Here is a 14,007-nt window from a genome sequence, read left to right on the forward strand (position 1 = left end):
AGTACGATTGCCTACAAGCTCTATTGCGCACAAATAAAAATTAAGAGACGAACGTACGTTTAAAAAATTGGTAATTATCCAGTTATACCGTCTATCTCTAGCTATGTAACTGGGAGACTTCGCCCCCCAGTCACATAGCTAGAGATAGATGGTATGACAACGCGTCGATTGAGCCTATTTTCATCGAAATCGGAGGTGTTGCCGCTAAACTAAATAATTACCATATTATGTGTGCAAACGAGCGTTCGGCTTTTAATTTTTTATTTGTGCGTAATAAAGCTTGTAGACAATCTGTAGGCAATTATTTTTGTGTGCAAACGTACGTTTATCTCTTAATTTTTATTTGTGCGCAATAGAGCTTGTTGGCAAACGTACTGTAGGCAATAATATTATGTGCGCAATGTGGCTTGTGCGCAATAGTTTAGTGTGTGCAAACGTACGTCCGTCTCTTAATTTTTTATTTATGCACAATAGAACTTGTAAGCAATCTTACTGTAGACAATAATTTTTGTGCGCAAACATGCATTCGTCTCTTAATTTTTATTTTTGCACAATGGAACTTGTAAGCAATCTTACTGTAGGCAATAATTTTTGTGCGCAAACGTGCATTCGTCTCTTAATTTTTATTTGTGCGCAATAGAGCATGTAGGCAATCATACTGTAGGCAATAATATTATGTGTGCAATGTGATTTCTGCGTAAGTGTCGTGTGTGTAAACGAGCGTTCGGCTTTTAATTTTTTATTTGTGCGTAATACAACTTGTAGGTAATTGTTTTGTAGGCAATAATTTTTTTTGTACAAATGGAATGTGGATAAATTGAATGTCAGCAATCGATACTGTAGGCAATTAATTTGTAGACAAACGGGATCCTCCCAATATCCTGACTAATTTATAAACATAAGAAATTATAGAAAATGTTAGTAGAAAAATAAAATTTTTATGAAAATGTAACATTTTTTTATAATTCTACAGAAAAATTTACATTATTATAAAAATTGATTATTTTATATATGTGAAAAATTAGGAAACAGTAAGTAATATTTGGTTCAAAGTTTTTTGCGAAAAATTCATAATTTGATTAGTATCAAATTAGTTTGATATAATTTCGTAAAAAAAACAATAAATTTTCATTAACATTAAAAAATTAAAAACAGTTATAATTTATTGAAAAATTTAGTTACTCAGAGGAATTACACATTTTCAGTTAGAATATTTTTACTAAGGATACTATACTATTATAGAAGAATTATACATAGTAAAGTCAAAACTATTAAAACTAATAAAATGTATCAATGTTCAGCGTAATAATACCTCATTCCAGGCTGCTTTTCCAAAAACACTCCCGTTGAAGATCAGCAACAAAAATGCAACACGTATCTGCATTGTTATATGTCAAAACAGACAAATATTCTGTACGATATAATTCGTCTTTATGTACATTCTGCGTATCTTCCGTTAGAATTTTGATTAAATTAATTGATAATTAATCGACAGAATTGTCTAGAGTTATGTAATTTGTCGTTTATCAATAAAGAAGTTAATGATCTTTGTATATGTTAATAAAATAGAACAGTTAATATTTGGTTAATAATAATTTTAAATAATAAGTTTTAATAAGAGAACACTCGCACACAAAGAATTTTTTTACTTAACTTTAATAATACATTATTTTATTTCTCATGTTAGCAACTTTATTGTCTGAGTGAATTGTCAATAACTTTAATTTTGATAACTTTGATTTTGATGAAAGTCTCTCTCCATATCCATTATTGAAGTCCGATGAGTCGTGCTCCTATTTGATTTAACGTCTCCGTTATTCCTCTAGATGTCTGCTTGACAGCATGGACAGGTAACTGCAAAAACACACAATTATTTCTTTTCTTTTCATTGTTAGACCAATTTAGAAAAAAATAATTTCTTAAGCTTTCATTAACTCTTACACATGGAAAAAAAGACTTGGTTAAATTAACCAAATATCTGGTCGAATATGAACGATCCAGAAATTCCAATTGAAGTAACTCGAATTCTGTTTAAGTTAACAAGATTTTTGGTTAATCTACCAAAAATCTTGTTAACTTAAACAGAATTCGAGTTAGTTCAATTGGAATTTCTGGATCGTTCATATTCAACGAGATATTTGGTTAATTCAACCAAATCTTTTTTCTCCGTGCAGTGAATAGGGGAATTATTCGCTTGCGGGAACTTTTAATAATTTTGAATCACTTTTTACTCCGAAATTTCCAAAATTTCTTTGTATGTATTCCAAAAAGATTTTGGTGTAATAAAGGTAGAAACATTCACAGCGATATCAACAAGTTAAATCAACAGATGGAGAACACTATTATTTATAACTATTTATTTATTATTATATTATACTTATTACACTATTATTTTTAAGAATAGAATATTTAAATTTAACGCATGGAAGACATATCTCTACTGAAAAAAGTATCTCAATTGAGAAATGTTGCAGAAATCTTAATTAAATTCTCAATTGAAATCTCAATGAGATTTTAAATAAAATCTCAATTTTGAGTTCTCAAGACACTTTTTTTAGTAGGGTACTTGACATATACGAGGGCTATTTTTTTTTCAAGGTCCGATCGATCGCAAAATTAAAGCCACAGTGAAAATCAATTTTTTTTTATTTTCAATATCTAAGTACATCTTTCGGCTACTTCTCTACATAGTCGTCACTCCGATGTAGACATTTTTCATAGCGTGGTATCAGCTTTCCAATACCCTCGTGATAGAAGGCAATCGCCTGTGCTTTCAGCCAACTGTTGACGGTGGTCTGAAGCTCGTCATCTGTGTGAAAATACTGTCCTCTTAGTTTTTCATGTGGGGAAAGAGATGAAAATACGAGGAGCCAAATTCGGGCTGTACGGCGGATGATCAAACACTTCCCATCCGAAACGCCGCAGGAGCGTTCTTGCACCATTGTCGCACTTTGCTGTCTCTCATGAAAGTTTGACCATACACATTACTCATTCGTCGATGAATTTCCGCAGCATTGATCCCCTCAGCATGAAGAAACCGAATGACAGCACGCAGCTCACACTTGGCGGGAGACTCTATTGTCCTAGGCATGTTTACTCGCTCACCATGCGCTCAGGCCTGACGAGAGAGACGTGATGTGATCGGTAGTCGTACTACACACTTTGCACAACATATCTGCACAAAGCTTCATAGGATTTTCACTGCGGTTTTAATTTCGCGACCGATCGGACCTTGAAAAAAAAATAGCCCTCGTACTTGATATATACTTGACATATACTTTTTGATAGGAAAACTTGTTTTTCTTTGTATATTTTATATTTCAATAGTGTGTGTGTTTTTTAAGTTATTTTAGAATATTTAATTAATATAATGTTTTGAATTTCGACAAGATCGTTAACTAAACAAACACGAGGACAGTTAATATAGTTTTTGCGGATGTATGCGTCTTACCCGATTCTTTGTGCTGTTAACTTTTTTCTTACTTTTGTATAAAGCGTCAAATTTTTAAAATTTAAAATTTTTTAAATTATGTTATTTAATTTTATTTTCTTACATAAAGATACATTGTTTTCACATGCAGAAATAATACCATTTTTTTAAGGTACTATAATAAATTGTTTTTTAAAATTAATTCTTGCCGTTCTTAACTATACAATCACCATATTTCTCTTTTTTTTTAATTTGGAAAGTTATGTTTTTATCAATGTTACCGTTACCGTTATAAACAGGAAAAAGTAACGATTGTTAATGTAACGATAACGGCTTTATAAGTAACGCGTTATTTTCTAACTTTGATAAGGAGTAATGTTGGTACCACGCTGACGATGATATCATTTATCTTATGATACACTTACATCCACCACTGTGTTTAAGAAGTTGCTTAAATTTTCATAAGCGTTGACAATCGCTCTGCCAACTCCGATGAACTTATCGCCCGTATTGCCGTATTTGTCTTCTTCCTTGATTCCATCGACGATCGGCGTGGGATTTAAAAAACTATTCAGCAGTTGTCGGGCGTTGTCGGGCGTTGGCTTCTCCAAAATTGCCTGCGCCGTATTATTTTCTAAACGAACTGTTTCTCGTTGCACTGGTGGGAACAAAACGATGGGCGTAGTGGTTTGGATCGATGTCAAAGATCTGCGGCTTCGATTAGGCTTGTCAGATGTTGTAACTGTCGCGGTGAGGTTGCTCGAAGCTTTTTTGGATAGTTGCTGTGTAAAAAAGGATATGCATACGTATTAGTACGTAGCACTCTATTTATTACATGTTATTCAACAACAACACCTATAATAAAAGAAATGAGAAGAAAATATAAGAAGAACCAGTAACGATAATGAAGCAAATGTTAATTAAGTCGCTCAGTTCACGCGAATAACGTTTCCATCGTGTGTCCTATTTACAATATTAATCTTTTATGCTTGGAATGGTCGAGCTACAATCAACGTAAGATTTTTTTCGGATAGCTCAGATAGCGAATTGTATCTGACATGAATATTTATTAAAATTTAGAAAATATATATAAAGTGGAACGTGCTGTATTTAATTTGGAAATATATTGACACGTCATCTCACGTAGCATCAAAGTCAATGTTGTTATTATTACAATGTTGCTACATATATAATATCTCTGTAAATTAAATCTTTGTATATGAGAATACAATGGTGTAGTAATTTTCTCTATTGGAGAACAGTACGTAGATTGTACTAAACTGTTAGCTTAAGATGTTTAAGTAATTTAATTGAAATTATTATATTAATTTAATCACAACACAACAATGAATTAATTAAGGAAGTTTTGTATGGATATGTTCAAGTTCACAAGATTTATTAAGGGATTATTGGATCCTCTGACAGATATATATATATATATATATATAATTCATATTTTTTAAATTTATTGGGGTTATAGTTGTGGATTCATGGAGCGGATTTTGTAGAGAACTATATTTTATAAAATGGAAGTAATAGAAAAAAAATTTGATCTTTTCACTGAAACATTTAAACTTGTAAAATTAATAAATAACAAATGTTTTTGAAATTTAAGGACAACCTCTGTAATCTGACAATTATAACCCCAATGAATAAAAAGAAGATATTATTACACATTTCACTCATGCTAAAGTTAGGTCACGTTTATCGATAAAATATCGATAACGTGGCATATCCAGGGGGAGGGGGGAGGGGCTGAGGAAGAAGAGGCCCGAAATTAATTTTTTGGGTTATGCCACTGATAAAATATGATTCTTTTGCAGAATAAAATTGAAATGGATACAATAATGTTAATATTTATCATAAAATTTAATCTTTTTATATCACGATATTGTTAATCATAATCGAATAAATAAAATTCATACTTCTATTAATTTTAAACTTTTCATAATTTTATCTAATTCTTGCTCCTATCATGTTTCATAATATCTTAAAAGTCCCGGAAAGTAGTTCTTCTAAGTCTATTATAATGTTTTTATAAGTTCATAATTAAAAGTTTCAAAACATACGAAAAAAAAAAAAAAAAAAATGGCTCGATAAATTGCTTCAAAATACAAACATTTGTTTTATCGCGGAATTCACTTATTGCCAGAAAAGTGGAAAAAAATAATAACTAGTAATAGAAAATATTTTGTATAAAATATAATTTAACGTCTCTCCAAAATAAATATATTTTTTTGCAAAAAATCCTTCAAAACTAACCGAAATACCTGATATTATGGAGTGCACAGGATTAAGCCATCTTTCACGTCTTTCACGAATAATAAGGATAATTCATGTAATAAGGATAATTTTGATAGATACAGTAATTACCTCCGCTTGATCGGCGATGACGTTTCTGATCAGTACTATCGAATTGACTAATCTCCCCCTGCCGATTCTTGTTGCATCAACGATGCGTCCTAACAATTCCTACAAAACAATAATTTTGACTTCGCCTGCCGACAATATCGGCGATTCATGAAAATATTTAATTAGAATTACTACTAGAACACAAACGTTACGAGAAATCTTTAATGCAAATTTATTTTTTATTTAATTTAGATGTATTCCTTTTTGTTGCCTTAGACATCGATAAATTGAACTAAGAATTACAAAGAATTAGCTTCTTTGTTATATTTATATTTGTATTTTTACAAAATTGCATTTTTATGTATTCTCGTAATTCAACTTCAGACAGTACATAAAATTAAAAGATAACGAAAAGATGTTTTTTTGTAGTTGGCTAGACAAAGAGATGCTTAGAAGATATCTTTATATCTCTAAATATCAATTTAGTTGACGCGAAAAGTCATCCTTCTTTAATTGTCTTTTTAACAAGATATACACTAAAACATAAAACATGTCTATACTGAGAGAAACATCTAGAAATTAACAAATATTTATTAAGTGGGTACCATTAACATATTTACTTAAATCAAATTTCTTTTCATTTAAACTGAATATTATTTACACGGTTTAAGTAAACAATACTCAGTTGAAGAGAATTTTGATTTAAATGTGTTAATGGTACTCATCTAATAAATATTTGTTAATTTTTAAATACTAATTAAATAAATTTATGTATTATATTATTTAAATACTAATTAAATAATTTTTTTTTTCTTTGTAAAAGACGTTTCGATACTCAAAAAGTCGACTTTTTAACTAGATAAGAAATTATTTAAAAAATATTTTAAATAAAAAATAGAATAAATGGTGCTATGAGTAATATTTTCTGTAAACACCAAATAACAGTTATATAACTGTTAGTTATAATTTCCCAATTAACGAAATAACTGTTATATAATAGTTAGATTGTTGAGTGGGAAATTATAGCTAACAGTTACATAACTATTACTTGATGTTTGCTAAATTTATTGAACTGTTTTGATAGAACTTTATAGTCTCTCATGCATTTCGTTATGCGCGCAGTCGGCTGATTACAGGTAGCAAGATTTTTTCGTCGATGAATTTTGCAGCGCATTCCGTATCTAAAACATATCTTTTGAAGATTATATTAAAAAAACTTTTTTATTGGATTCAAAGTATATGATAAAACTTATAGAAAGATGACTATTTTTTATATATAATTTAGTTCATAGAGGGAAAGTGTTACTATTGTACATTAGATATCTTCAAAATACATGTTTCGATCTTATGTATTTCGCCTCATGTTTATTTTCAGATATTCTATAGCCAATGAAACGATCTGTACTGCATATGAATATGAACTTAAGGCAATCTTAAACATAAAATCTGACTATGAATATTATCTTTAATAGTGATAAAGAGTTACAAAGCTGGTTTCGTTGTTATTCTTTAAACTTTGTCCAACAGGACGGTAGGAAATATAAGGATAAAGCTAATTTTTTAAGGAAGATCTACAACAAAAATTATATATTTTAATTATATATGTTCTTTCTTAAAGAATTTTAAAGAAATTAATGGAATATTTGTTTGCAATTGTAGTTATAATAACAATACTACTGTAGTTTAAATTTATATAGAACTTCTATTTTTGTATAGATAAAACATCTATATTTTTATATAGATAAAACAAATTTATATAAAATATACGCAATAGATAAATATATATCTAAAATATTTTAGAAAACGACTAAAATATTTTGATATTAAGTATTTTAGAAGTTTCGATAAATAACAATATTTAGTGAGACATAAAACATTTTTTAATCATCTTATCGTCGGCTATATACTTTATCAAAAATATATCTACATCGAAAATCTGTCATCTTTTAATCATCTTTGAGATATTTATGTGATCTTATAAATGATATATGATCTTATAAATGTAAAATGTATCCTCACCTTTCCTTGCTCCAATGTTGAAGACAAAATGTTCTTGTTGTCATTTTTTATGGTATAGAGGCTGAATCTCGTGGATTCTTCCGCTGGACGAGCGCTCGATAAATCCAAGCAGCAACTCACCGATAGAACCATTAAAATCTTCAACATTATTTCTTCTGATACACAGTGTAAAAGTTTAAAAGTTTAAAAAATATATAAACTTCTAAAACAAAGTTTCTAAAATATATAAACACAAAAACGGAGAAAAGTTTTCAGTTTTAAGATGCACTTTTGTTCACAGAAATTTGTTGTTTAAAATTATCAGTATAAAATAACAAATAGTTGTATATAAACGTAGTTCGTCTCCGTTGAACGGCGATCAGCCGACTAACAGATTTCGCTTTCGATGATGACGAACTCACTTCATGTCTTACGACACTGTGTATTACTTTCTCTTTCTGTGCTTCTTCATACTGTAAACTACGAGTATTGAATCGGTTGGTCATTGAGGCAAAATTAAAGTCACTAGATATTTCTGATTACTCATTATAAAATTTTCTCTATTTTATTAAATATAAAAGGATCTGGATATAAATTTTAAAAGGCGACTTATATCATATCATAATTCTGGATTTATTGAAATCATTTGTAAAATTATATCGTTAAGTTGTATTATCAGATCATTAAAAGAAGATAGCGTGAAGTATATTTATATTAGAAGAATAATATATATATATATATATATATATATATATATATATATATACACCTTATCGGTGTGTAGAACAGAAAATAGATGCAGAAGTAGAAGATACATTTAGACTAGTATTCATAGTCGGATTTTATATTTAAGATCGTTTTAAGTATCTTCAGACGATATGCGGATCATTTCATTGGTTACGGAGTAAGGGGGACTGAAGGGGAACTTAAGATTGTCTTAAATATAAGATCCAGCTGTGAATATCGGCCTTAATCTTTACTGAGACGATAAGTGTAACGTTTAACGACATTGCTTCAGGCAACTTTATAGATAGATCTGGCACGTAGAATATTACAACCTAGGTGGCACGAGAGTTTACTGTTGCGAGGTAAAATGTGACATAGCGTGTTGCGTAGATCGGCCTCCTTCATCTGCAAGAAAAAAGTTATTTCAATATTGCGGAATCAAATGTAGCTCTCTGTTCCATAAATGTCGCAAATGCTTGTATGTTACAAAACACGAAACATTAAAAATGCCCTCATTATATTTACTCACACATTTTACATACACATTTACATATAAGGTATTTATTACAACACATGCATTCACTTCTGTGTAAGAACTCATCGAATATAATAAAAAATCCTCTTACTTTGTAAACAACTGATAATTATTTTGTAGGAAAATATCTATAAAGTTATATGACGAAATTTAAACGAAATTTGTAATGCTGCAATTAATGTGGCTGTATTTGAAAACCAATATATGTAGAAATATCTGCATACATCTTTTATGACTTTTATATATTTTTTATCTACGATTTTTTATAAAATATTGATAAATTTTTGCTTAATTAATTTTTAAATAGTATTTCAGTAAAACAATAGCGATATGGCGAAACATTTTAGCGGAATACTTTCAAAATTAAATTTGGGAGTAAATTACTTTACAATTGAGAAATATATTTCAGCTGTATTACGTTTGTGTGTGTGTGTGGAACATTTGGAAATATAATTATACATGAAAGAATCAAATTAATTTATATATTCCTTTAAAAATGTACAATTATTTCTAAGTTATAATTGAGCTATGTTGCAACATGAAATATTATATTATACATTCGATATGGCAAAGTTTCAAATAAAAAATAAAATGATTCTAAAAAAGAGCAAATAAATGAAAACTATATAAGTATAAAGTTTACTTAAGTATTTATGTGTTATCTACTAAAACTAAAATTCTCTCTCTTTTTTATTTAAATTGACGAACATTTAATAATTTCAATTGAAATGTTTTGTCTGAAAGTACTGCATTAAATTATGAAAAATATTGAAAGAGATTGTAATTTTACTTTTAAATATTGAAATAATTTTGTAATAATGTCCTAGACAAATATCCTCAATTAGATTTGTCTAATTTTGGCCAAATATTATTTTAAAATTATTCTGACAAAATGTCAATCATTTGCGAATTATAACGCAATCATTGTAAATACTTTTATAATTGTAATCATTGGAATCATTGGAAATTATACTTCATTTCATGATGCTATTATTATACAATGTTTGGGCAATTTTCCTATCGAAATATAGAGATATTTGAATTAGTATAGATATATAGATGTATAGATTAAGGAAAGTGGTTAAATGTGAGTGTAAGTAATAAGATGGAACGAGCTCTCCAGAATAATCTGAAGAGATATATATCTTGAACCTGTTTTTTGAATATACCGAATATAGGCATGCCGTTCAAAATTATGCGTGTGTGCTCGACCGTGTTGCTTGCTGTTTGTAACGTTATGTTCTACTTCTCACTGCAAACTGTATTTATCGTTGCTAAAAAATAGTCGATATGCCGAAGATATATTTCTTTAGATTGCTGTACACAGTTTCTCTTGCTGAATCTCGTGCACTAATTCGCCAATTCTTTTTAATTAATATTCAAATAATTATCATAGTTGTTTGCAAGATTGCAAAGGAGCTTTTTGTTCAGTTTGATTATTTCTACATACAAGCGGATGTACGTGTTATGTCACCCTGTCTAAAAAAGACAGGTTTTATTTTTATTTAATTTAATACCTCCAGCAAGGAATAAAAGATGTCGCCCACATAGTGAGACATTGTTTGAAAAGACTTCAGCGTGTTCTTTATATCGCTACCACATTTCCCATTTTCCGCATTTTTATTTTCGAGAAATCTGTTGCAGTTATTTGAACGTTCGTCGTGTTTGTCGTGTTTGCCCGATCCTTTCCCATCTGTCGATATCAGGCTACCATGTCCGGTGGAATTCCCACTTCGGCTTCCATGGTTCCCATTGATAGTCCCGTTTATGCCTTTTACACTGTTATTATTGCCGTGAGCGGTACTTCCTCCTATTCCATGACTGATAATGCCCCCATTTCCGCCGCTATTGTGTTTTTTACCATCGCCACTGGATTTTCCGTTGTGATTACGCGACAGTGTAGTATTTATTATTCCACCTATATGGTTATTTCCTCCCTTTAGCTCACCATCTTTCCTGTCTTTCTTAGTCCCATTTTTCGCCGATGACTCTTGATGTTCTTTTGATACGTTGTGACCACTATGATGTCCTTCATGCGAAATTACGACACTACCTCCTTTTTTAATATGACTACTTTGATTATCTTTTCCGTTATATCCTCGATCATTACCATTAGATTGTCCATGCGAGATTATAACTTTTCCTCCTCCTCCTACATGGATGCTGCTTTCTTTCTTTCCATCGTGATTATTCTGGTGTTTTCCATTGTGTTGTTCACTGCTTTGCCCACTATTACCATGGGAAATTATAACTTTACCTCCCCCTCCTGCTGCATGAATATCAGTGCCTTCCTTCTTTCCATCTTGATTATTCTGGTGTTTTCCGTTGTACTCTTTATCATTACTACTAGATTGCCCATTATTGCCATGAGTGATTATAACTTTTCCTCCTCCTCCTATATGGATGCTGCCTTCTTTCTCTTCACCATGATTATTCTGGTGTTTTCCACCGTGTTGTTCACTGGTTTGTCCACTATTACCATGGGAAATTATGACTTTACCTCCCCCTCCTGCTGCATGAATATCAGTGCTTTCCTTCTTTTCATTGTAATTATTCTGGTGTTTTCCGTCGTGTTCTTTATTATTACTATTAGATTGCCCATTATTGCCATGAGAGATTATAACTTTTCCTCCTCCTCCTACATGGATAGTGCCTTCTTTCTTTCCATCGTGATTATTCTGGTGTTTTCCATTGTGTTGTTCACTGGTTTGCTCACTATTGCCATGAGAAATTATAATTTTACCTCCTCCTCCTACATGGATACCAGTGCCTTCCTTCTTACCATCGTGATTATTTTGCTTTTTACCGTTATTTTGCTTTTTATCGTTACTGCTAGATTGGCCACCATTGCTATGCGAAATATTGATTTTTCCTCCTCCTCCTACATGGATACCACTACTTTCCTTCTTTTCATCGTAATTATTCTGGTGTTTTCCATTATGTCCTTTATCGTTACTACTGGACTGCCCACTATTGCCATGAGAGATTATAACTTTTCCTCCTCCTACGTGAGTACTGCCAGTGACTCCCTTCTTTCCATCGTAATTATTTTGGTATTTGTGAGATTCACTTTCGCTCTCATGTTTGCCATTGCTCGAGGTATCATCAGATTCTCCCCACGGTAAGAAGATAATGCCTCCTATTGCTACATCGGTATTTTCATTTATTTCGTTTCTTTTTATTGACTGTGTTTTGTCGTCATTTCCGCTGGCATCGCCCGATTCATCAAAGAAAGGTACAACGACTATTCCTCTTTCATCCCAATAATTACGATCTTCGTGCGACTCGCTTTGCCCATTATTGTGTTTCTTGCCATCTTTATTATTACTAATCGCTCCCGAGATCTCATGATTGTTGTTGGACACCTTCCACCATTTGTGATTTGTTTCGAATTCATTATGTTTATTGGAATGCTTTTCCTTCTGGCGGTTCTTAACGTCATCCGATGTTCCAAAATCCAGACCGCCCGCGCCGTTGAGCGACATCCCGATATCAATACCGTTTTTATCGATTGAAAATTTGGGTTTAACCCCGATTCCACCTGCGCCTAAATTGCACCAGAATTGTATTTGATATAGCGTAGTAATGTTTATTGCAAAAGGGATAACGATTGATATAATTACCACTGATATCGAAGCCTATCTTTTCGCTTTCTTTTGATTCATCACCTAGTCCAAGTATATCTAGTATACTAGTTAATGGTTTTAATGGTTTCATATTGAAATTTTTTTCAAATTCTCCGCTTAAACGATCTGGACCCATAGAAACCGAGACACTATCCTTGAATGAGGCATTATCCTATGTAAAAAAGGAAAGTGAATAGTTATGAAAGTGATTCGCTATTTTCTCTTAGTAATCCCTAATACTAATTCTTAAAATGAGTAAAGTTGTCACTTATGTTCGGACATTTTTAATCATTTTGCATTTCTCCCCACCCCGAAATTTGTTAGTTTGGATATGTACTCCAAAAAAAGTTAATATGACACTAGAAGCTTACACTGAAAAAAAATAGCTGATCTAACGAAAATTATAGTTATTTTTGGCAGTAGCCATATTTTTTGGTTGTACTAACACGAAAATAATAATAGTGACATGCATATAAGCTTATTATCACTAACATTGTAGTAGAATTTAATAAAAAAGATAGTTTCCTTGATTATTCATAAAAATTATTTTTCTTTATGTTTATATAATTACAAATACTAAACATTTTCTTTCAGTGCAATAGCAAGAAAATTCGTTAATTACTGTCTGAATAGCAACAGGAATAAATCACGTAAATCCTAAACACAAATGACTAGTCCCATTAACTTAATATAGACTTTTTATATAGGTAAGTGAAAGTTTGTTTTATTTATATATTATATATTTTAATAATTTTTAAATGTTATTTTCATTTTATTTAACTAATGTTAAATAAAATGAAAAATAACTAAATTAAATAATTAACAAAATTTTTTATTTTAATTTGAAATTTGGCAAGATCATTAAAATGAAGAAACATGAGAACTGTTAACAACGTTTTTGTGGATGTATATTTCTTTTTCCGATTTTTGTACTTTTTATGTTTCTCATTTCTTTTCTTACTTTTGTATAATACGTAGAATTTTTTTAAAAATATTATTTTGTCGTATTTTCTCATACAAATATACACCATTTTAACATGCCGAAATTATTCAATATTTTTCAAGATACTAGTTGTAATCTATTAGTAATCTATTAATAATTTATTAATTGAGATATGAAAATAGCTACATAAATTTTTTAAGAATTTTTCAACGATTTTAAGTTAAAGAAAAAATATGTCAGACTTGAATATTCATTACTAAGGTGCCGAAAATATTTACCATAAGAGTTATTTGTGACAAAGTAAGTAAGAAATTTATGATTTTTACGACGTATATATATATATATATATATATATATATATATATATATATATATATATATATATATATATATATAT

The 14,007-nt window shown here is 30.3% G+C and overlaps 2 protein-coding genes across 3 annotated transcripts in view; both read right to left on the reverse strand.

Annotated features, from left to right (window-relative positions):
• Positions 1 to 1,190: 1,190 nt before the first annotated feature.
• Positions 1,191 to 8,154, reverse strand: LOC116845225. Of its 2 annotated transcripts, XM_032817657.1 has the most exons (4): positions 7,802 to 8,154; positions 5,804 to 5,902; positions 3,856 to 4,212; positions 1,191 to 1,854 (listed from the first exon to the last, which is right to left on the reverse strand). In XM_032817657.1, the coding sequence occupies exons 1-4, from the start codon at positions 7,946 to 7,948 to the stop codon at positions 1,768 to 1,770; spliced, it is 690 nt and encodes a 229-aa protein (XP_032673548.1). In that variant the 5' UTR covers positions 7,949 to 8,154; the 3' UTR covers positions 1,191 to 1,767. The 2 variants fall into 2 exon arrangements, with proteins under 2 accessions (XP_032673548.1, XP_032673549.1); XM_032817658.1 differs by lacking the exon at positions 5,804 to 5,902.
• A 449-nt stretch (positions 8,155 to 8,603) lies between these two features.
• Positions 8,604 to 14,007, reverse strand: part of LOC116845248 (hornerin-like) — a 5,817-nt gene continuing 413 nt past the window's right edge. The window contains exons 2-4 of the mRNA XM_032817719.1: positions 12,665 to 12,839; positions 10,559 to 12,588; positions 8,604 to 8,911 (exon numbers count right to left, since the gene is read on the reverse strand). Coding sequence (XP_032673610.1) covers positions 8,795 to 8,911; positions 10,559 to 12,588; positions 12,665 to 12,839 — 2,322 coding nt within the window. The 3' untranslated portion in view covers positions 8,604 to 8,794. The remainder of the gene's footprint in view (positions 8,912 to 10,558; positions 12,589 to 12,664; positions 12,840 to 14,007) is intronic.

Source organism: Odontomachus brunneus, unplaced genomic scaffold (genome assembly GCF_010583005.1).
Source record: "Odontomachus brunneus isolate Ranch 3 - 2012 unplaced genomic scaffold, Obru_v1 Obru_scaffold_050, whole genome shotgun sequence".
Taxonomy (NCBI): domain Eukaryota; kingdom Metazoa; phylum Arthropoda; class Insecta; order Hymenoptera; family Formicidae; genus Odontomachus; species Odontomachus brunneus.